The sequence below is a fragment of the Melozone crissalis genome, unplaced genomic scaffold (assembly GCF_028551555.1).
Source record: "Melozone crissalis strain CALT ecotype California unplaced genomic scaffold, PUWL_Pcris_2 ptg000023l_1, whole genome shotgun sequence".
In the NCBI taxonomy this organism is placed as follows: Eukaryota; Metazoa; Chordata; class Aves; order Passeriformes; family Passerellidae; genus Melozone; species Melozone crissalis.
Genome location: NW_026535801.1, coordinates 32,508,794 through 32,533,118, shown reverse-complemented (window position 1 = coordinate 32,533,118; position 24,325 = coordinate 32,508,794). Strand labels below are relative to the sequence as shown.

Sequence of the window (24,325 nt, the reverse complement as noted above, 5' to 3'; positions counted from 1 at the left end):
AGCAGCCGGAGCGGGGCTCGAACCGCCCGCTCCGGGCGGGCAGGGCGGGGGAGGCTCGGCTCGGCTCGGCTCGGCGCCGCCGGGGTTGCTCTACCCGGGGGGAATGTCCCGGGCCAGCGGGGGCTCCCCCGCCGCGGAGCGCTGGTGCCGGCCCCGTTGCGCCGCACTCCGGCCCGGGATCCCAGCGGCGGGGCTGGGAGCGGGGCTGCCCGCGGCCCGCTCCGCCTCGGGCAGGGTCCCAGGGCGCTCTCGGACCTCTCGGTGCGAGGGCTGGTGTTGGGGCTGGGGCCGGTGCCGGGCAGAGATGTCTGCGGGGGCCGCGGTGTCTCGGTCCGGGCGGTCACCCAGAGCTCGGTGGGGTGCAGGTCCGGCGGGCTGCGGTGCGGGCTGCCCGCGGGAAGCGCTGTCCTTCCCGGGCTGCTGGACACATCCGTGCGGCTGCGGGAAACTCGCTGTCCCTGGCACAAACCGGGCACAGAGCCCCCGGAACGGGTCGGGTTCCCGGTTCTGAGTGGTGCGGTCCTCATGAGCGCAGTGGGGATGGATGGATGGATGGATGGATGGATGGATGGATGGATGGATGGATGGATGGATGGATGGACGGACAGACGGACGTTCACGCAGTTCTCCTCAGAGAGCAGCTCTTGGCACTTAGGTTTCACTTTTCATTCTCAGCTTGCTAAATGCTTTGAGGAGATGAGTGACTCTTTCCAGCCACGGAGAAATCAGCACAGAGATATAAAAAAAAAAACTTGGGGACAATCTTGGCCAGGGCCCAGGATCCTTCAGAGGCGAGCAGGGAGCAGCTGTGGGGTTTCTGAACCACTGTAGGGACTTGTAAAAGCTGCAAAGGTTGGATGCTTTTTGAGGGGGACTTCAGCATTTGATCCATGTAAGAGTAAAGAAGGATGAAAGCTGTGAGGGAATTGTAGAGGTGACTTTGTAGTAGGAACATCCCACAGGTGATGGAAGCTGGGGTGGACTGTCCCTGTCCCGTGGCCCTGTCCAGGGTTGACATCTGCCCATGACAGATGGACACCAGGGAGCTTGGGGCAGTGTTTGTGTTCCTAATGCCTGAGCTGGGCAGAGGGGTACAGAGAACCCCAGATCATTTCAATCAGAGCAGTCTAAATAAAACTAACACAGAGAATTGCCTGCTGTGGCAAGAAACCAAAACTGAGAGACAGCAGGAGAGGAAGGCTGTCGCCTACAGCATCAATACTCCTGTGGGCTGAGGAGATGCAGGACTAATAAGATTTAAACACTGCATCAAGCTTTCGTTTTCTTCTAAAATCACATTTGCTATGAAGCAAATGTACAGTAATATAAGATGCCGCAGTCACTGCACATATTTGATTTCTTCTGTGATTGTAAAGGAGAAAATGTTGATGACTCTACAAACATGTGTTTAACAAAACCACATCAAACCCCAGGAAAACATGCTCTTTGACAGTATAATAATTTTTTGGTTGTTTATTTTGCTTTTTATTTTTGTTTTGGATTATTTTGCTTTTTATTGTTAAGAACTATGCTTTGACTATGACCTTGTAACATCACACCCATAAATAGAAGCAGGTTTAGATTCAGGGGAAACACATTTTTTCCGATGATGGAAGAAGTAGGCCAGCCATACCAGCTCTCTTGAGAGGTGGGAAAGGCAGTGGCAGCTTTGATAAGAAATGTCAAACACCAGGAATTAAAACACACCAATTTGTTATCTGTAAGTTTACCGTCACTGATTAGAGTTAGCTTTTGTCAACATCGTCATGGGAGAAAATGCTATTTTCAAATTTGAATTTACTGCTTAGGTACTGCATAGGTTTCCTATGCAGACCTACAGTGGATTAAGCAGCTTCTCATCTTCATCTAAGTGAACTGTCACTGAACTGAAAGTAAAAAGCTTCTGAAAGTATGTCAGTGACGTGGGAGCTTCTTCCAACACATTTCCAAAGGCCTTTACATACTCTGGGGCCTAAGCATTTTGAAATTTTTCCTGGCATTTAAGGTACTGACACAGAAATTCCTCCTATCCTTTTTCCAGGTTCTCAGATTTTCAGTGAGTCTCTCTAAAGCCTTGGTTGTGGCAACACGTGCATTTCCTTTAGTATTGTAGTCTTTGGGGAAAATGTCCTAAGAGCTCCCCATGGGATGTAGGCTTCAAGAATCATGTCCACCACTGAAGGAGCTTGATACCAACTTCAGATCTTGTGCAAGCACTAATAGCTCATAGAGCTACAGAGTGCTTTGTGTTGGAAGGGACCTCAAAGATCATCTCATTCCAACTCCCACCATGGTCAGGGGCACCTTCCACTAGATCACGTTGCTCTAAACCTGGTCCAACAAGATCCTGAATACTTCCAGGGATGATCATCCACAGGTTTGCTGGGCAATCTGTGCCAGTGCCTCACCACCCTCATAGTGAAGAATTTCCTCCTTATATCTGATATAAACCTGCCCTCTGTCACTGTAAGGACAATTCCTCATTGTCCTACCACTACAGTCCTTGTAAAAAGTCCCTCTCCAGCTCTTTTCATGTACTGGAAGTTGCTCTGAGATCTTCCCAGTGCCTTTTCCAGGCTGAGCAACCCCAACACTCTCAGCCTGGATGGAGCCTCTCTCTTAATAGGAGAGGGGCTCCATCCTTCTGAGCATCTCTGTGACCCTTCTTTGGACTCACTGCAGCATGTCCACATCCTTCTTATGTAGGGGTTAGATAGAGGACAGAACCTGTGCCAGTGCAGCTTGGCACTGTGGTGAAATACATGCTGTTTGTACCTGTCCAGCACAGGTGGGTCTCGCTGAGGACTGGGGTCCTGGGGGGAGGCATATTGTTCACACTACATGTGTTTGTCTCTCTGGGCTCACCTGACCAGGGCAAGACCCCTGCCAATGCAGGGTGAAGGTGAAGCAAGCTGGATCTGCTGTGCAGGATGCTGGACTAAAGGCAAATGGTGTGAGAGGAAGGGGAAGGCAGGGCAGTGAGTTGACTTCCAGCAACGAGCATCTCAGCATCTCTCTCCCACCCGTCTGGATCCCCAAAGATAACAACCTGGTCAGCCAGTTGTTTGCCTCTCCCAGGAGCTGTTGGGAAAATCAGAAGAGGCACTACATGGCCCTGCATTGGCTACCTTTCCTGTTTTCACCACTGTGCTTATTCAGGGCTGGCTCAGAGCTACCTCTGCTCTGTGTGTCATGCCTGTGCTGTGTGGAGGGGAAAAACAGATCAGCAGGAGATGGGCTGGCCCTCTGCCATGGGCTGTGTCTTCCTTCCACCCCACACTGCCTCCCAGGCATCTTCTCCCCGTGTGGTCCTGTGCATCTTCTGAGTGACTGGGTGAAGCAAAGTCAGAAAGGCAGGAGAGTGCTGATCTTGGAGACCCTTCTGACAGGCGCTGTGGCACGGAAACAGCCAGTACAAATATTTCCCTGCATGCTCAGCACAATTCCTCCATGCTTTTCCTGGAAAGAAACAAAGAGATTTTGAAGAGAGAGCTGGAGCCTGCCAGCTCCCTGTGGTGACTGCTGAAGTCAGGTCCTGCCTGATCTTTGTACGCCTGGAGAAGGGTGGAAGCCCCAGGTTATTTTAGGCAGGAGCACCTCCACCCATCGTGTCTGGCTGCAGGGAGTTACTAGATCTACCTGAGAAGCTTTCACCTTTGGGTTGCTTTCTTGCTCTTCTCACATTTGGGGACAGGATGGCTCAGAAATGGGTGAGTCACTGAGTTGCCAACTTGAGAATGAAAACCCCCCAAAAAAGCAAGAGAAGCCGTACAAGACTTAAGTACAGTACCAGAAGTTGTTATAAATCACCCTTTTATGTCACTTAAGAACTGTGAGATGCTAAGCTGAGAAAATAACCTTCTCATTCAGAGTCACATCAGCCAGATAAGCTCCTGCATGCTGTGTCAGCATCAGCACTGCTCTAGCAAACTCTGTCTTGCTTTAGGTCTCTGCCTTCCATGGTCTTACAGTGGAACCTCAGGATTTCCCAGACTTTCACATTCCCATTTCATGATGTTTTATCACAGGGTAGGTCTTTCTCAGGCTTCTCATTACTCTGTCAGCACAGTGGGCACAGACAGCAAGATGTTCTTGCAGAAGAACAGAGGAAGTTCTTCAGACAAGGACTTTGCTGCAGAGAAGTGGCACTGCAAATGGAGGCAAATTTGGGGGAGAGTTTGAAGATCTCTAGGGCAAAGCCTGTTGGTAACTGCTTTATAGTACATCGTTTTGATGAAACCAGGGCAAAGGGGTTTTTTTCCAGTTGTTTATCATAGATAGGCAGTTTTCCTGCTCAGCATTGAAATGAAAGGTTTATCCTTGGAGAGAGAAACTGTTCCTGCCAAGTGATCACAAGCTGGTGTAGTTCTATAGGGGAACTGTAGCCAAAATGTCTGGGCTTGTATGGGAAAAAGAGGTTATTTTGTCCCTGTGGGAAATTCTGGTAGCCATTCTCCTCTACTCTCCCCTGTTCTGAAAGCTATTTTTTAATTTTGGTCCTGGTGAAGAACATCTTGTGGTCAGGGGCATGGACATGCCTTAGGCTTCACTGCTGGCTTCCAAAAACAACATTCTAATTTTTTTTTCAGTGTACAAACCAGAGGGTGTATGGAGTTGGGAGGGTCAGTGCCTGTCAGCCCGTGTTTTCATTAGTGTGTGATGGGGTAGGGAGGCAGATACTGAATTTGTAGGTGACACTGAGCTAGGGGGGACTGGAAACATTTTAGAGAAGAGACTAAGAATTGAAGATTGTGACAAGCTGGAGAGCTGGTTTAAAAAAAACAGGGCTCACATTCTGTCCTGTGTGGTAGGACTGACTGACCTCCTGGACACCAGGTGAGCGACCAGCCAGGCAGTGGTCACAGGAGCCAGAGGACAGGGACACTGTGCCCCATGGGTTCACAGGGACACACAGTTGTGCAAAAGCAAACAGTCCTCTTGGGATGGATAAAGAGAAATGGTGCATTGGGGAAGCAGCATCTCTGCTCCAGGTGGTGCCTTTAGGGGCTCAGTTGGAAAACGTAGTTCTGGGCATCCTCCAGGAAAAATGAGAGCGAGGAACAGAGGCTGAGTTGTTGGACATTCGGTAAATAACAGCTCTGATGAAAGAGTTGGGTTTCACTTGTGCAGGAAAAACCGAAGGAAGATGTGGAACCTGTTCTCCAAATACAGAATGTGTCTGTCTGCAGAGGAGAAGGCAAATCATTTGCCATGTCCTTTGGGGGTAAAAGAGGAAGGGATAAGGTTAACTGGATTGAGAGATAAAGAGGAGAGAAAGTGGGGCTCTGCAGGAGCTTATAGAAGTGGTTTTAGCAGATAAATACCCGATAATGAGGTAATCAGATAAAGCTGCCCTGGGGCAGGAGGAGGGATGAGGACCTGTGAATGCAAAGTGCATCGGGGTGGAGAACAATTGCAGGGGGCTCCTGGAGCCCCACAGCAGGCCTGGGGTCACAGCAGCCCTTGAGTGTCCCACAGCAGGTGTGGGGTCACAGCAGCCCCTGAGCCCACAGCAGGTCTGGGGTTACAACAGGCCCTGAGCCCACAGCAATTGTGGGGTCACAGCAGTCGCTGGGCCCACAGCAGTCCCTGGGTGTCCCACAGCAGCCCCTGAGCTTACAGCAGTCCCTGAGCCCACAGCAGGCCTGGGCTCACAGCAGCCCCTGAGCCCACAGCAGGCCCTGAGCCCACAGCAGTCCCTGGGTGGCCCACAGCAGTCCCTGGAGCCCACAGAAGTCCCTGAGCCCACAGCAGTCCCTGGGTGGCCCACAGCAGTCCCTGAGCCCACAGCAGTCCCTGGGTGGCCCACAGCAGTCCCTGAGCCCACAGCAGTCTCTGAGCCCACAGCAGTCCCTGAGCCCACAGCAGTCCCTGGGTGGCCCACAGCAGGTCTGAGCCCACAGCAGCCCCTGAGCCCACAGCAGGCCTGAGCCCACAGCAGTCTGTCCCCCTGCCCCTCAGTGCCATGCTCAGCACACAGTGATGCCAGCTCGGGGCCGCACCAGCTGCCCTGCCGCATGTCCCTGTCCCTCCTCCCCACCCCAGCAGCAGGGGCACGGGGAGCAGAGCCCCCATCCCTGTCCCGTGTGCCCCTGGGCTGAAGGACAGCAGCGGGGACAGCCCAGCTCCCAGCATTTCCTCATTCTCATGTCCTGGCTGGCAGCCCGGCTGGGTTTGCAGTATGGCTTTTCTGGAAGGGCGATTTACATATTTTGCCAGTTCCTGGTTTGCACCATTTGGGAGATAACTCTGCTTTGGAAGGAGAAAGAAGAAAAGAGACAAGCAAAAAGGCAGCAGGCTTGGTTTCCCTGACTCTTTCTCTTGTGGGCAGAGCTGGGGAAGTCATTTCCAGTCAGCCTGGGCAGGACTGCAAGCTCTCCAGAAATGTGCACCAGAGCTGAGATTAAAGCAGCTTTGGATAAGCTCTTTTATTACTTAAATCTGTTCCAGTTCCGGCAGGTTCAGGTTCATGGCACTTGCTCCTGGGAGGGATGCTGTGTGTGTGGGAAAGAGACTTAAACTTTTGATTTTCCCTGGAAATAAAATGGTGATAGCAATAAAATAAAAAAAAAGAGTATTTCTGCTCAGAGCAAGACCTAAGTGGAACGCTCCAGGTGCCAAATGCTCCTCTCCAGCTGGGGCTTTTGGAGGGTTAACTCAGCAAGAGATGCTCTGCAAACAGAGGCTGGAGGGCTTTGGCTTCATGGTTCAAAGGTCTCTCCATGCAGACTGGAAGTCCCCTGGGGGCAGAGATCACCCCTGTCCCTGGAGTGTGTGTTTGTGGGACCGAGCTGGTGCCAGCATGGCTGGCAGGGCCCAAAGGGACCTTCCCAGTGCAGAAATCGTGACACTCCTCTGCAGAGACCTGACCAAAGGCTCTGCTGCATCCTTTGATTCCTCATGAGCCTTGCTGGTCTTTCAACCCATGTGCTCGTTAAGGAATGTGTGTAATAATCATGTGCTTTATCTCGAGTGGCACCCAAGCAGAAGCTGAAGCACTGAGCAGGCTCTTTGATGACCTGCACGGGTTGAATCCACAGCTTATGGAAACTCTGTTGTGGTCAGTGTAAACAAACACTGACTTTGGGGGAAGACACAAAAGCAGTGGTTTTAGCCAAGGTGGTGCAGGCTGAGTATGTGAGGCTGTGCTCAAAGATGAGTTTCTGTGCAAACAGGAGCCAGTTTGGTTTCACTGGACAGGACATTTGTTGGAGCTCTGTATGAGATTGCTGCCATATTCTTCAGCACAGTTTGATATGTTTAAAATACTGCCTTTTTATTAGAGTTAGGGTAAAACTAACTTGTCTTTTATCTGATAAATCTGAATACCAGGGCATTGAAATGAATCTTGATTTTTTTTTTTTTTGTCCAGAACTAAAGCAAAGCCTTGCCACCACAGGTCCATCCTTCTTCAGGGTGTACAACTCAAACACCTCTGAACTGCTAATTACAGGAACCAGCTAGGCTATCCTCTGCACCAGAGGATGTGAAAGGGGCCCCAAAAGATGGTCTCATTGTTAAAGACATGGTGAAAGATATCTGGGTCAGCCCAGACAAACTTGCTGGAGTCCCATCATTGTTAGTATCTCCTTCCCCACGTCTGTTGAAAGAGGATAACAAGTGTGCCTGCTCCCCAGTGGCTGTGGGGGATGATCTGCTCAGCAGATTGACTCTGCTGTGAGCCGAGGGACACCTGAGTGGGCTCCTGCAGCCCAGCTCCATCCAGGATGGCTGTCCTGCTGCAAAACCTGAGTGAGGCCTCTCAGTGTGGGTAGAGGCGCAGAAAAACCTTGTTTGCCTGGCACTGAGCCTAAGCTAACAGCCTCTGCCAAGCCTCAGGTGCAAAATATGTAGCATTATCCCTGTGTTTCTTCTGTGAGAACCCCTCCCTCTGTCCCTCTGCCTGGGCAACAGAGATTTGACTGCTTTGTTTCATGCAGCTGCTGTCTGTCTGATCCCACTCCTTGGGGCAGAAGTTGCCTTTTGGACAGTTCTTGTAGAGTGCCCAGCAGAGTCAAAATATTACCCCAAAATAAAGAAATACATCTTGCTCACTGTCCATCACTGCCATTGCCCTGCAGTTAACAGCTGCAGTGACAGAGCAGTCACTGAACTGCTCATGGGAGCAAGTGTGCTGCAGTGGACACAGCAGTGATGTAAGGGTGTCATTAGCAGCTGAGCTGAAGGGCAGCTGTACATTGCATTCAGTATTTTAGTTAAGGAACTGCTGCCCAGTTAGAACTGGAGCTTGTTTATCCCCACTGAGCTGTGCTTTAAATCATCTTGTAGCTTCCCTGGTAAGGAACTGATCTCTGAATTGCATGTGCTATAACTCAGCAGGGATGCACTTTGCTTGACAAGGAAGATCAATAAATGGGGTTTATCTAAGTCTGGAGGTGCTAAAGATGTCTAAGCACCATGATATTCACTCATGGCCTCCTCTGCAGCATCCTGGCCATGGTGCTGTGCACCCACTCTGGATGGGTTGGCCTTGCTGTGGTGAATTAGCTTTGGGAGAGAGAGTTTCAAGCAGGTGACCTGTCCATAGGTGCAGAAAAAGCAGCGTGGGCACAGTAAGTCAGGGTGGTGGCAGGAGGGGGGGTCTGTGTGCTCCCCAGAGATACAGAAGTGAAGAAAAGCTGTTGCCTAATCAGACAGTCCATTGCCAGGCATCTGCTAGGCAGAGACCACAGTGTTTGTCTCAGTGAAATGTGTTCATGGTGAAAGAGGGATGTTCCCCTCCTTCCTCAGGAGGATTTCAGTGCATGACAATGACAGCAATGCAACCCACAGGCAGCAGCCAGCACCAGGGACCCTGCCACCATGGGCTGGCAGCAGGGACAAGTCCTGCTCCAAAGCCCCACCAGCCAGAGCATGACTGAAATAATCACACCAAAATTCACAGAAAACGTTTTGAGTCTTCTTACTTTGTAACTCTCCTGCTGACTTCAAAGGCTGTTTAATGCTGTCATCCCTTTTAATCAGAATAACTGGAGACAGCAAAGATGTTTATCTCCAAACATTGCCAACATCTCTCTAAATGTTCAGTGGCAGCTGTAGGACAGAGGAAACACAGTATAAGAAAAATTGCTTGCAGCAACATTTACATCCCAGTGGGACCACAGAGAGAACTTCTGAGGTGCCTTCAATTGATTATGAAATGAGTCTGTGGGTAACAATCACTTTGTCACCCTGACTGCTGATTTCTCCCCCCATGGCTGTGAGCCAGAGATGTGTTTCTTTATTTTGGGGTAATATTTTGTGTGCACAGGTGGTGGAAAAGGGGAGGGGGGTTATGGGTGAGCAAGATAATTATTCTGAACAATAGCGTTGGCCCTAGAACAAATAGTTCTGGACATGAGTACATTTAGGTGAAGCAAGGTTTCTAAAAAGTAAAGCAGTGAGTGTGTGATAAAGCTTCAGATAAGGGACCAGGAAAAAAAAAACAGTATCTTTGCAGACAGAGATCTGAAAGTCATCCTGTGGCCCCTTTCTATGGTTATTCCCTCCCTCCCCTTTTTATTTTTTCCAATGGACTAAGCAGAACTGCAGTGGGCTGTTTGATCTCTGTATTTGTACAGTGGACGTGTTTTGAAGGGGAAGAAGTCACCATGCACTTCTTTGGAACTTGTTTTCCCCTGCTAGTACTTCTTCCATGAGCACCTTTGGGTCTCTGGGATAAGGTGGTGCTTGGTGAGGGGCAAGGAGAGCAGACAGGCCTCTGACATAGAAACAGCATTGTCACTGAAACCATGATGGTTTATACCTAGGAGAGTGAATTTGAGTTTCAAAGTCCATTTGCTGAAGGTGTTTTGCAGGTTTTCATTGAGGAGCAGGATTGAGATCCTGGCTGCTGTGTGAGAGATCTCCTCCAGTAACTTGTCTGTGCTTGATGTTTGTCTGCCAGGGACCACCAAGTTGGTGTTTTCATAGTAATGTGACCCTTTGATAATTTTTCTGAACAGTTTAACAAATTAACAACTCTTTAAAGTATATATATGGTTAGGGGAGTTTATGCCCACAGGCAGCTCTTGCCATGTCTCTCTAGCTTCTGTAGTGAATTTTGGTGCTCAGACACTTTGAATGGGGAGATCCTTTTGCAGATTCTTCACAAGAAAGATTGAGTGTCCTAAATGATTTTGAGTAGATATTAGGAAGAAAATATTTAGTATAAGGGTGGTGAAGCATGGGAACAGGTTGCAAAGAGATCTGGTGGATGCCCCATCCCGCGAGGTGTTCAGGACCAGGCTGGATGGGGCTTTGAGCAGCCTGCTCGAGTAGAAGGTGTCCCTGCCCCTGGCAAGGGATTGGAAGTAGATGATGTTTAAGTCCCTTCCAGCCTGAACTATTCTGTGATTCTATGATCACTATGCACGAGTTCTATCTTGTCAATATTCACTCCCTCTCCCAGATCACTTATGAGCACGTTGAACAGCATAAATCCTCAGGGAAATCCCTTGGCAACCTATTCCCATTATGAAAATAATTTATTTCTTCTCACTCTTTGTTTCCCATTGGTAACTATTCATGCAGAAGTGCCCTTCCTCTTTGCACCACTGCTGTGCCAATCCCAGAAGTGCCTTGGGTGAAGGACATTTCCAAAAGCCTATCAAAAACACATCTGTGCCAGGGTCTAGGTCACCCCATCCAAATGGTCACCTTCACCTTGAGAGAACTTGACCAGGTACAAGGCAAGCTGCACTCCACCAAAACAAATTTTCTCCATCCCCAGTATATCACAAGTCTGTAAATTACAGTCTTTATTATACTCTCTAGCAGTGTGCCAGTACCGAAGCCAGATGTCATCATATGGAAGTTCCATGGGCTGCCCTCTGAGCCCTCTTAAAATCTCACCCTGAGGAATTTGCCGTTCCTTTAGGGTAAATTTGCCGCTCCTTAAGTTGGGAGGCACATTTGAGCCACTGACACAGCCCATGAGCAGTCTGGCAGTTCTCTGCCCAAGTTTTTTCTGACCTCCAGGTTCAGCTTCTGTGCTGCCTGTGAATTCATTGATCTGCTTAAAACCCCTCCATGCCCTCAATATCTAATCTGTTACAGGGCAAAATTCATTAATGTTTGTAAAGCTCATCAAGATCTTTCATGAGCAAATCCCATCATGTTTTAATATATTTTTTAAATGTCACGAGTAAGTTCTCATTACTCATTAAAGAGCTGAAGCAAACAGTGCTTGCCAGACCCAAATATTGGGACAGACAAGGACTGAAACTCTCTTCATTTACCACTTTTAGGACACTTTCATTTCAGTTTGACTTTCTGCCTTGATTCTGCTCTGGCAAATCAGAAGCACCCCTCCAGCTTCTCCAGATGTAGTCTCAGGGATCTTCATGGACCCCTACTTTAGGAGGTATCTGGTAGCTCCATGGGAATCTCAGAGTTTCTGATCCTGATTACTGTCAGTGCTGGCCTGGCTTTGCAGTGTGAGATGCCAGCATGGAGGACAGCAGAGGATGGATGAGTGCATCCAGCAGGTGTTGGGTCACTCAACCCTGGGAAACCTCCATAAAAGCCTTCACCTTCCAACCCAGCCTGATGTTTTGTGCCCCTCCAGTGGTGCCTGTACATTACTGCACATTTCCTGATGGGTTTGGCAAATAGATCCTGGGACCAAAACCGTGTTCGAGCGGCCTAAGTGACATTTTTCCCCGTGGTCTGGGTCTCTGCGAGAGCTCCACGTTGAATTTGCGTTTCTCCTTGTTTTTCCCGCCAGGATGTCCAGAGGAGACATGGCCAAGCCTCTGCTGGGCCAGGGGGGCGCGGCGGGCGAGCGCAGCCCCCCGGCGGCGCCGGCCGGGCGCACGGTGGGCGTGCTGGGCAGCGGGGACTTCGCGCGCTCCTTGGCCGTGCGCCTGGTGCGCTCCGGATTCAGGGTGGTGGTGGGCAGCCGCAACCCCAAGCGCAAAGCCAGCCTGTTCCCTGCTGCAGCAGAGGTCACCTTCCAGGCCGAGGCCGCGAAGAAGGCCGACGTCATCTTCGTGGCCATTTTCAGGGAGCATTACTCCACGCTCTGTGACCTGGCTGATGTGCTGGTGGGCAAGATCCTGGTGGATGTCAGCAACAACACGGAGATCAACCATCACAAGGAATCCAACGCCGAGTACTTGGCCTCCCTGTTCCCAGCCTGCACCGTGGTAAAGGCCTTTAATGTGGTTTCTGCGTGGACGCTGCAGTCGGGTGCCAGGGATGGAAATAAGCAGGTATTGTTTTCTTCCAGCAAGGGATAAATCCCAGCTGTTTCAGCAGCTCAGGTCTAGCAGCCTCAGCAAATGGCCTTAGGCTCCAGGAGAAGGAGTCTTGAGTGCTGGCTGGGCATCCAGAGATCACCCCTTAGCTTCTGCATTTCTTTGTTCAGAAATTAAATACCTTCACTCAGTTCACACTGTGTAGTCCTTGGAGCATCTGCCTGAGTGAAAAGTATTATTCAGTTTTCTGTTTATCTAAACAGAGCCAGTGAGACAAACTGGCTGTACATGCATGAAAGGAAACCTGTCCAGGAGAGAGGTCTTTGGCAGCCATGGTAAATCCCTGTCGAAAAGCCTGCCAGGAATTATGATGCTCAGTGGAATAACATAGGCTCCCTGTGACACAGACTCCCTCTGGAGGCACTCAATCCCAGCAGCCTGATTTCTTTGCCCTATGTGTGTATTTCTGTTCCTTGCAGGTTCTGATCTGCTCAAATAACCAAGAAGCCAAGCGCACCATAGCGGAAATTGCTCAGGTCATGGGATTCACCCCCGTGGACATGGGCTGCATGTCATCAGCCTGTGAGATCGAGAACATTCCCCTGCGCCTCCTGCCAGCCTGGAAAATCCCCATCTTTTTGGCTCTGGGGCTTTTTCTTTGCTTCTTCACCTACAACCTGATCCGGCAGGTCATCCACCCTTACATCAGGGAGCAGAAGAACAAGCTGTACAAGATCCCCATCGAGGTGGTCAACACCACGCTGCCGTGCGTCTCCTACGTCATGCTGTCCCTGGTCTACCTGCCCGGGGTGCTGGCAGCCTGCTCCCAGCTCTACTACGGCACCAAGTACAGGCGTTTCCCAGATTGGCTGGACCAGTGGCTGCAGCACAGGAAGCAGATTGGTCTCCTCAGCTTCTTCTGTGCAGCCCTGCACGCCGTGTACAGCCTGTGCCTGCCCATGCGCCGCTCCCACCGCTACCTGTTAATCGAGACGGCCGTCAAGCAGGTAACGGGGGTGCTCCTCAGGTAGCACCTGCAGGGATCTGCTGAACTCATGCACATCTTGGGTGGTGGGCCGAATATCTTGCATTTTTTATTCATTTTCCAGAGGTGTGGGGCAGTGGGAAAAAGCTCTCTGGGAGTGCTTGCCCCGCAGGTGAGCCGCATGGCACAGACTGAGCACTCGCCTGTCTGTGCTGAGGAGCTGCCATCTCCCTGGATACACAGCTCCCTCTGCATTGTTAGCCAGGGTAGGGTCAGCACCCCATGCCACTGCTCCCCAGAAACATTGACAAGCCTTGGAAACCAGCCTTGCCTGGCACTGGTGTATCTGAGGCAGGAAAAATGCTAGGCAAGGGGAAATCCAATGGTAGGAGGAGTAGAGTTCCCTTCAGCTCCCAAAATATTGGGAGATCCCTGTTTGTTCACAATTGTGCCTGCTGGAGTAACCAAGTCATATCCCACAGAGGGTTGTGTGTCCTCATCACCCTGTGCCTGCAGGAGTTTAACAAAATGGTGGTGACGAGCCAGTTGTATAAGAACAAGGAAATGGAAAAGGACTTTATTGCTTTATGGACACTCTCAGCAGTGTTTATCCAGTGTGAGATTGCTGCCTTCAGGCAGTTCAGCCAGCTCTGTAGTACCATGGGAGGATGGGATTTGCTTTTTCCTGCCCCAGGCTTGTCTCTGCTCCTCACTGCTCCCTCCTGGGATGGCACAGGCTTTGTGCAGCTGAGGGGGGAATGCAATCAAGGGATTACCCCACAACCCCTCTGCTTTCTGTGCTGGGGTATTTGGCTGAGTGATTCCAAATATTTGTCCCAAAAAGGAGGGAAGGAGCTGTGGGGGCAGAGGGGAGCAGGATGGCTGGTTTGGGCAGCAGTGGCTGTTCAGAGCATCCATCAAACACCATTCCCAGCCTCTCAGCTCCAGCCTTGAGCAGGTTCTTCTCAAGTGCCACAGTTGCACATTAATCTCAGGCAAGCATCCTGTGTTCATTTCCCCTCTACCTCCTGTTTTCTAGCAACATCTTTGTTTAGTAAATTAAACCCATTTAATGGGCTAAAGAGGACGGTTCTAAATGTTCCTCTTTGCCATGCAGTATAAAACCCATCTTCCCTTCCATTAGCATGAACAATTTCCCCCCTAAATGCACTTAAAACAAAGGTTATTAGGAGACTACTGCATATTCAAGCATCTGTATTTGTTTTCATGGCTTGAAACTGAGTTCTCATTGTAATTATCTTTCCAAATGTGACTTTGGGGCTTGCTGCTGTGGTTACAGGCATGGGAGCTGAGAGCATTCAGCTGTTCTTCCCAGCAGGCTTCAAATCAGGTCTAGCTTTGGCCAAATGGCTTTGGGATAAGAGAGCATTTCCACATCTCCCAAACAGGCAAATGGTGCTGGAGGTGTGAGCAGGACCCAGTGCTCATCCAGGAAACCTGCTTCCAAAACCAGAACAGATAAAACTCAGTTCCTCTGTCCTTAAGAGCCCCATTTTAACAAACCTTCATTGTCATGCCAGGCTATGGAGAAGAAGATGACAGTCTGGGTAGAGGAGGAAGTCTGGAGGATGGAGATTTATATCTCTGTTGGAATAATTGCCCTGGGCTTGCTGTCGTTACTTGCCATCACTTCACTTCCATCCATCGCAAACTCTCTCAACTGGAGGGAATTCAGTTTCATTCAGGTAAAGTTGATATTTGCTGATGCCAGAGGGTGATTCTGCAGAATCAGAGTCAGGCCCTCACACAGACAGGGCAGGGTTTGACCTGCTTTCCTTGCACATCCTGCTCTGGCAGGGCAGCTGTGCATTGGTGTCAGCAGCAAAGCCTCCCCCTGCACCTCAGAGCCACAGATCCCTCATCCAGGGGATGAGACCCAGAGCAGGAGAGGGGCAGAGGGCTGTGGGGTGTCCTGGGGCTGTGCTGCTCTCACACAGGGCTTGTTCTGTCTAGGGAAGGTGCTTTTCTCAGGACAGGGGAGAATACAAGGGAGAATACAGCACCAGGCTGTGGAGGGCAGGCAGGAACTCACTGTGGGCACAGCACACAGATCTGCCCTTGCTGTTCAGGGTGACTGAGCTGCTGAAAAGGAGAGAGCCTGGGAGGACAGTGCAGGGGAAAGACAGAGCTTGCATGCACCCAGGTGTTCGATATACAAGTTCAAAAAGGCTTAGAGTGGTCTGTCACCTGCCAGAGCTCACACAGCTCAGAGAACTGGGTATGATTTCGATGAAAAGGCCATGGCTGATTCTAAAACCTGCAGAAAACTTTAGTTTTTCCCCAGTGGTTTAGGAACCTTCCTCCACTTGCAGTGACGGCCAAGCTCCCAAGGGCCAAATTCCCTTGGTGACCTGAGTCTACCCCCTGGGATTTTCACAGACACAGTATTCAGTGGCTGCAGCTTTTTCAGGGATGCATTTGGAGCCAGGCTTAGGGCTCATTAACGGAGACAGCAGAGAATGAACCTTTCAAGTATCCCCTGCACATTAAAGCTGATTTTGAGGCCAGATTCCACTCACTGTGTTACAGTCATACCCCACAGCCCTAAAACTCCTTTTCACTTGTGCCTCCTGCAGCAGGGCTGCTTAGCATGCAGCAGGCTTTGTAACCCCTGTGGCACCCAAGGTGTGTGAGCATCCCCAGGACCCCCTTCCCCTGCATCTCCCCTGTGGAGCTTCCCTTTGCACCACCTAACCCTTCCAAAGGGGAGGGCAGGGCTCAGGGATGCAGAGGTGAATATCTATCATCCAGCCTCTGTTAAGCTCTGCTGAAGCTCTTCAGGGGTATATAAATAATTCAATGTTCATTAGAGCAGGAGTTTGAAGTCTGCTCCCCTGCTTCTCCCACAAGTGCCCCGATCACCACATGAGCAATCCAGTTTGTCTTCTTTCCCCTCTTGCTGTGGGCTAGCCAGTAATTATTTACACTGAGTAGAGGAGCTGCATCAGGGGAGCTTGACCCCAAGAGATCATCCCTCAAGGAGAAGGGAGACTGGCTCTAAACCTCTGTTTCAGAGTGGACAATGGGAGCATATTAATTCTCACCACCCTGTCTCAGGGGAGGGCTGCAGCTGCTGGGACATGGATAAATCATTCCTGACTTGCACATCTCACACCAGGAATCCCAAACGAAGGAAAGTATCTCCTTGCAGCCTGGAAGGAGGCTCTGAACCCCCCTGCATTTCCCTTTGGCTCCCCAGGCAGCCTGGCAGCTGTCCTGGAGGGTGCTGGCCTTGTGTCATGTAACACAAACACTGTCGCGGCAGGTCGTGCGTGTAACACCACTGTCCCATCTGCCCTTTGGGACCCCTTCCCAGCCTTTCCAAGGCTATGTCAGCACTGGGACCAGACAAATTTGTGATGGTCAGTTCCAAAATAGCTCTTGGCTGCCCCACATGGGAACTGGCTGGCTTGGTTCATGGAAAGATACTCACACCTATTTCTGTCTGCATGGAATGAAGCGTGACAGTGTGACACGAGCTCCCAGCTGATCACAGGCAGGAGAGACACGGCTGGTACTGTGCCTCTTTGTGGAAATACCATGTAAAAAGAGCAGGCTACAGATCTCCTGGCATGTTAGCTTCCATATTACTTTTTTTTTTTTTTTTTAATTAGGATCTTTTAAATTATTTATTCCTCAATAAGTTGGTGGTGCCTTTCTTGAGGAAATTAAAGGAGCAGCTACAGCTACTGCTTCCAGGCTCCTGAGGTTGCATTCACATAGCTCAGAGTGAGCCTCCCTGAATTAATGCACAGTGGCACTGTGCAAATACAAGGGGTGAAGCATGAGGCTGCTTTCTCAAATATTTGGGATTTCTAGCACTTCTGCAGCATAAAAGAGGTGAAATGCAGATGCCCCAGCCAGATGCCTTCCAGAAAATGCAGCAATTTGTTCCCATCTCAGTTGAACTGGATGGTGTTTGAGAGATGCTGTACCAAAAGCCACATGTGAGGCAAATTCAGGAGTCACTTTAGTCCCCTCCTTACCCAGAACTTCCCAAGTCTGACATTTTCCAGCAGCCAGTGTGTACACCTGTATTAGTGGCATATACTGCCATAGTATTAGAATACACATCTGTTGCCTGGCAGGTCGAAAATCCCATTTGTATTGTTGCCAGAGTTATAGGAAAAAAGGTTAATTTTCACAGTAGCTCCTGCACATACTCAAATTTCAATTAAATATAGTTAAATTGGATACACAGTTCCCCTGTGTGTCCAGTTTTAACAGAAAATGTACAGGATTGAAACACTGGCTAACAGGAATGATTTGTATGTAATTCAGCTTATAGGAGACATTTTTAACATTCCCCAGTGATTTACAAATCAACTCTAATTGCCTGAGAAGTAAAAATGTGTATGATTGCCTTTACCTTCCTATCCTGAGGAGCCCTCCTGGAATTTGAAGGTTGAATTGACCTCGTTTCTTTCATAGTTCATGTAGCATAAGATGTAAAGAATCTGAAATCAGACCTTTTCTAACCCTCCTGTCGAGGCAGTGTGAGGGGCCAGAGCTGCTCCATTGAGCTGATAATTCCATAGTACTGATGGCTGCACAAGGGTGAAGCTTATCTGGGTCAGGAAGGGGCTCTTTGCTTTCAGTGCTGCCCAGGCATTTCTAAATGAGCCACAGGTGACTGGATCACCTTTGCTGAGGTGTTACAGGGAGCCTGCAGGCACCAAGGCAGTGGCAGAGGTGGAAGAGTTAATGCAGAGTAGAAAATACATGCAAAACCTGCATCAGGAAGATACTGCCTTCATACAGGACCTTTCAGAGAGCTTTAACACCCTACAGGGCTGCTGGCCCCACACTCCCCATGTTGTGACAGTACAAAAAAAGCCTCTGCCACTGTTGAAAACAAAACCCAGAAAGATTTCATAGCCAGGAACTGCATAGAGAGGATCAATGAGAGCTCAAGAGTGGTATCAGGGCTGAGCACTTTGGCAAATCAGCCCCCTGGGCTGCTCAGCAGGCTCTGCATTGTGCTACACCGAGTGTATATTGAGCTGTAAACACTGAGCCAGGCTGCAATCAGCAAAGCTTTTGGGTTCTGTGCACTTACAGACCTGCTGTATCCAGCTGTCTGGGGGGTGCAGCCGTGGCTTCAGCCAGCATCAGCACTTGGAGCCCCTCTGCTCACCCCAGTCAGCTCCTCATCTGTGCTAAATGTGGATTAACCCATTGCTGCTGCCAGAGGAGCTGCCAGCCCTGCTGCAGCCACAGCACCTTAGCCATTTGTTTGTTGCCACGTGTTTGTAGCCAATTCGCCTTTTTGTTTCCTCCCCACCATCCACACACCAAGGTGGGTCAGTCACAGTGCCTGTGATGGTTTTTCACCTTTTGTCCTATCAATTTCCTCTCCTGCTCTCCCCCAGTACCTGCAGCTGTTTAAAGAGAAACTGTAGAGGCACAGGGCAGTTATCTCCGGCTCTGACATCTCTGCCATGCACACAGCCCTGCTTGGGCTGACTGGATGCACCCCCTGCCCAGGGCAGAAAGCTTCTGCTCTTGGGTTCTCTCTGTCCCCTTTTCCCTGCCCTGCTTTGCCAGATGAGTCCTGATCTGGTACTTCAAACCTTTTGCCACCCTGGGGTTTTTTGCCCGTTGGAGAGAATCTTGAACTATAAATGATGGATGATCTGTGGGTCAGGTCCTGCTGTTAGGTTCAACTAGGACCACAGCATATTTCAGCAAACTCCTCCTTAATTTTCCAAATGCAGCTAGTCTTGACCCTGTTGGGTTTGCTGCTTGTTACCACTTTGGTTTAGGACATGGACACAGCTTCTGGTAAGAAGGACATGAAAGAAAGGATAAGTGTGGGCTTGCACACAGGACTAAGGCTCAGATGCCAGCTCTGTTCCCTCTTCCTGGCATGACCTTGAGAAATGCTCAGCTGTAACACAGAGAGGAGTCCTACCCTGCCTTGGCAGGACTCAGTGACACCCACATGACTGCCAGATAGATACTGTAAAAGTGAAGTACCTAGATCTGGTAGCACATTTTAGAGCTCTCCTTCCCTCCCTTGCCCAGTCCCCTCAGCTGTTTAAAAGATTAGCTCTGAAGTTTAGAGGAGTCTTGGTCTGGTTTTTTGGTAATAACATGGTACATTTTTAAAAGTTGTCTGGGTTTTTAAATTGTTTCACAGCAATCAAAAATAGAAGGGGAATCTATGATTTGAGTAGTTCTTTGGATGAAACTGTTTTTTCAAAAGATGATGAATCCTTTCTCCCATCTTGCCCTGGTTCCTTATTTCCCTGCCATGTCCTCTTTCCTGGACATATCTTCAGGAAGACTGGGTTTCTTGCTGATCTCTGCACCAAGACAGATATTTTGGCTTTGAAAGGCTTTCTTCCCTAAGTTAGGGAATAACTAAAATTAGCAAAATTTTCCCTGTCTAGGCATCTTGAAATGTGGTTGTTATTTCATGCTTAGACCAAGCATTCGAAGTAGGGCAGCAGAGCAAGAAGCTTCACCTGCACTTCTCTGTGAAAATACAGCAGCAAAGGCCTGCACAGAGGAGAACACAGCGAGTGCCCAGGGCTGCTGAGTGCCAGCAGGCAGTGGGAGCTGGCAGGCTCAGGAGCCACCACCTCTGATGCTGGCAGGAAGCCCTCAGTGAGGGAAAGAGTTTAAAACCTGTCTTTGAGAGCAACCCTGAGAGGGAGCTGGAATTACTCAGGAGGAGGAGTTGTCGCTGTGGGTGCTTGGGAGCATGATCTCAGCTGAAAATGGGGGAAGTTCTTGCCTGCAGAACAGGAGCTGTGTTCTTGCTGCCCCCCTGAGTGGATAAAGGGCTCTTCACAGCCTTTGAACCAACACAGATCTCTAAGACAGAGGAGGAAACCCTTGAGGGCTGGTGCTGACCTCAGAGCAGAGCATTTCTGCCTGCACAATCTCATTTTCCTGTAGGTGACACCAGTCACCTGAAGATGTTTGCTCTGCATGGAGCTGTGGCATCACCCACTTCCAGCAGTGCCAGCTGTGGCCCAGAGCCACATCACTGATGCTTCATCCTGCTGGTCAGAAGGGACTGGCTCAGCCAGCCAGGGACTGGCAGGGCAGAGCTGGCAGGGCAGGGCAGAGCTGGCAGGGCAGAGCTGGCAGCTGCGGCTCAGGAGGAGCCCTTGGGAGCTGCCTGTGCCCCCCTGCCCAGCTGGGGCTGGGAGCTGCTGCTTCACAGGGTGCAGGAGCCCTCTTCTCTGCTGAGCTGGCAGCACCTTCTGGGAAATTCCTGCTGAGCTTCCAGTGTCACACCTAACCTCTGATTAGACAAAGAAAAGCCCAGTCTGGCACACTCCCCAGGAAAGGGTTCCAGCCATGTTTTATTGAAACACAGGAATACCCATTGCTCCCTCTCTGTCATGTACACTTAGAAAATGATGTCAGAAATACAGGGAGACAGCCAGGCACAAGGCACTCTGCTAACTGGTGTGTGTTTCTTTTCCTTTCAGTCCTCCCTTGGATTTCTTGCCTTGGTGATCAGCACCCTGCACACGCTCACGTACGGCTGGTCGAGGGCCTTCGATGAGAACCAGTACAAATTCTACCTGCCCCCAACCTACACCCTCACCCTGCTGGTCCCATGCACTGTGATCATAGCCAGAGTCATTTTCAGTTTGCCCTGCATCCAGCACAGACTTCTGAGGATCAGGAGGGGCTGGGAGAAGGGCAGATACGTCAAATTTGTGCTGCCCAGTGCAACAGGGGAATTCTCAAGTGGGGAGACCTCCAGTAATGTCTAACAGCCCCAGCTTTGAGGATTTTGAAGCACTATCAACATTTCTAGGTTCAAAGGTGTTTCTTTTTCTTAAATATATGTATGTTTTGGTATAATGGCATTGTTGATAAAATAATAAAATTTGGTGACTTTAGAAAATGGATGGCCATCAAACTTAGGTTAGACAGTTGCAGTTAAATTATATTGCTGATTTGCTAGGACAATTATTGCCTTAAAAGTGACTGTGAGAGCCAAGCTAGCAGCACTTATATACATGGGAAACTGATGGACTCTATTAGTCAGATCAGTCACTGGAGGCGCTGCCTGGCAGCTCCCCAAACCAGTATTTCTCAGTTGCTTTCCAGCTGCTCTCATAAATTTCAATGCCTTTATTTTTTAATACAAGGTTGCACAGATTTTTGGAGTTTATGACAGCAAAGATACCCTGCCTATTGAGTGTATGGATCAATCAAGGCAGTGAGGTTTAGAAAGATCAATTGCCTCTAGTTTTGTTCTCCTCAATGAACTCTGTGGACAAGTCAGTACAGCTGTATTCCTGTTACTGTGACAGCAGATTTTACTAAAATCATCACATCTGACAGCAAGCCCAGTATCCCTGTTCTCTCAGATACAGACAGCACTTCTGCTTCTGGAAGCAGTGCCTGATGCATGTTTATAAGCTGAGGAAATAAAGCACCTTTTCCAGGAGTATAAAAGCATTTGAGAGAAAGACATCCCCAATTCCAGACGTCTGGTCTGCAGTGCTGGCTCTGAGAGGACAGCTACTGCTGCATGCTCTCTGTTACACTGAGCCAAAGTTTCAAGCAGTATTTGATTGAAATAGAGCAAGGATAATTATTGGAAAGGCCTGCTGTTTCACAAAATTACATGGAGAAAACCAAGGCCTTCCAGCTGGCCTTACATCAAATAATAGGGTGAAGCTTTTAGAAATGGCTGTCACCTGAACATTCCCATTTAAGCAAACAAAACAGCAGCTCTAAACCCACTGGTTTCACTAGCAATAATAAGATCTTTGAACAGTCCTGCAAAGGGATCATCAAGTCTTGACCACAAGATGAAAACATGTTGTACATTTTGGGCACAGTCCTTCATTGCCTTACACCTTAAAAAGTCCCTTGCTAGATCACAAAGCAGGTATGAAATGCTCTTCTGACTTCACACCCACTGTGGACAGGGCACGGGGCAAAGATTTCTGTCCTAATTTCATGTTTCACCTGTTGCTTTCTATGACGTTCTTACTCTTTATCAGAATAATTCTTTAGGTTTTGGACATCCAAATCACCAAGCAGTGAGTGGACAGCCATGCACTAAAGCTCATTTAGAAGCAAGCAATTGGGATGACACAAGAAGACTACCTCAGTAAGGTCAGGTACAAGGACATGCCTGGAATGGCCTCATTTTCCTACAGTTAAGGAAAAGACAGTGTTCAGTGTTGCTTTGAGAAACAAGAGCTGTCAGCACCAAAATGAGGTACAGCTTGTGGGACAAGGAAGTATTGTTCCCCCCAAAAGGGCAGGGGGAATTATCTGCTTTGGGGCACATAAACCCTTCTGCAAGCCAACATTGCTCCCATAACCTGGAAGAGTTCTACACAGACAGAGACTCATAAGAATTCCCTGTTTAGCCTCAAGTAACTTCAGTGAGTAATATTCTCCAAGTATTGCTCATGTGGCCAGTGATGATATTGACTGTTAGTTCTTGCCTAACACTTACAGTAAAATCTCCAAGTGCTGCTTCTGAGGGGAAAGCTCAGATTTCATAATAAGGTGACTTTTTTGTTGTTGTTTTCATGGGGTTTGGACAACGTGGTGAAAGTACCATTCTTTACCACTGTCCCCCTCAGCAAGCTGAGTTTGTTAGGTTTCCCCATCCACCTCCAGAACTTAGCCCAGATTGGCACCTGACCAAATCACTCTCCAAGCAGACTGGTGACCCAACACTATTTATTTCTGGTTAGGTGATAGGTTTCCACATGGAATTGAGACAGTTTCACCTGAATATAATTCAACCCACTCTAATTTAACTCATCCTTGAGGGAAGACTGGATTGAGCAAGCCTGGTTTTTTAGTCATCTTTTCCATTTCATCATCAGGCAAAGACAACATAAAAGCACCAGTTTACACAGTTTATGGTGTATTTCAATGCCTTTTTTTCCCGTCTAGGTTTCTTTCCACATCTTTAGGTCAGGCAAGACTATTGTCTGGTAGCCAGAAAAGATCAGAAGGCAGAAAAAGAGCATTACACAGGCTGGCAGGCATTGTTTTCAAGGGGAAAAGAATGGTTTATTTTGAGTCACTGCAAGGTTAAAGACTCACCTTTCTGCCCAGCAACCTCGCTTTGTTTACAGGACTTCCATGCCTACAAACCCTTTCCCATGGCAAAGGGACAGTTCCCACGAGCAGAGGGGCAGTCAGTGAGTCAGCATGGTGCTTTTCAGATGGACACAAGCCCAAAGGGACAGACAAGCCAGCTCAAAATCCCCACAGCTACTGCAGCTCTACAGCATCTAAAGAACAAAGCTGGTCAAGTGTCTCCAGGTGATGCCTGTGCCAACAGACCGGCCAGCCAGCCACCATCCCTTTTGAAAACCAAAACCAATCCTTATAAATGCAGAACAGTATTGCACATGATGCCCTCTGTATGCATCTGGTCCTGAAAACATGGGACACAACAGTTTGAGTCGTTTCTTCTGATTCTGGAATGCTGAAAATGAAAGAAAAGGATTTTTCAGTTATCTTTTCCCTAAGCATTCTTGATGTGCATAGGACATTCAGTGAGATTAGCCTAAAATTCACCATTTAACTGGTTTTGTACTTGAAGTTTTTCTCTCTGTATATAGGTACACACACACATAAATATATGTATCTTATTGCAGAATATATACCTTGAATGTAAAAATCTTTGTATTTTTATTTTCTGTACTGCCTACTGTGTGCCTCTGGAATATGTAAGAACCAAATGAAGAGCTGTAAGAGTAAGGCCAGTTTTAATCTCTGGCCTCTGTAGTTATATAAAGATATTCTGAACAGATCTACATAATTATATCAGAGCTCGTGTGAGTCTTTTTTCCTGCCTCTCCCCAAACAAAACCATTACTTTAATGGCAGTAGTAGAGTAGTGTGATTATCTAGAATTTAACCACTAAGAAATAAAACCCACTACAGCCAGCAGCTTGTAGAATCTCATTATCAAGGTAATAAAATGATCATTGCTGTGACCCATGGTGCCAGGGCTCAATTACAGAGTTCCTGTGAGTGTGAGAGGGCACAAGTGTGTGCAGACATAGATTTCATTACAGGGGGCTACTGATATTATACAGCACTTGTAGCACAGGATCAAACAAGCTTAATTCACTAAATAGAAAGTGCTGTTGATACAGAGTCT

The 24,325-nt window shown here is 48.9% G+C and overlaps 1 protein-coding gene across 1 annotated transcript; it reads left to right on the top strand.

The window, feature by feature from the left end:
- Positions 1–11,729: 11,729 nt before the first annotated feature.
- On the top strand, positions 11,730–23,264 carry STEAP3 (STEAP3 metalloreductase). The gene is made up of 4 exons (XM_054277861.1): positions 11,730–12,215; positions 12,680–13,207; positions 14,727–14,891; positions 20,655–23,264. The coding sequence occupies exons 1-4, from the start codon at positions 11,730–11,732 to the stop codon at positions 20,943–20,945; spliced, it is 1,470 nt and encodes a 489-aa protein (XP_054133836.1). The 3' UTR covers positions 20,946–23,264.
- Positions 23,265–24,325: the final 1,061 nt, after the last annotated feature.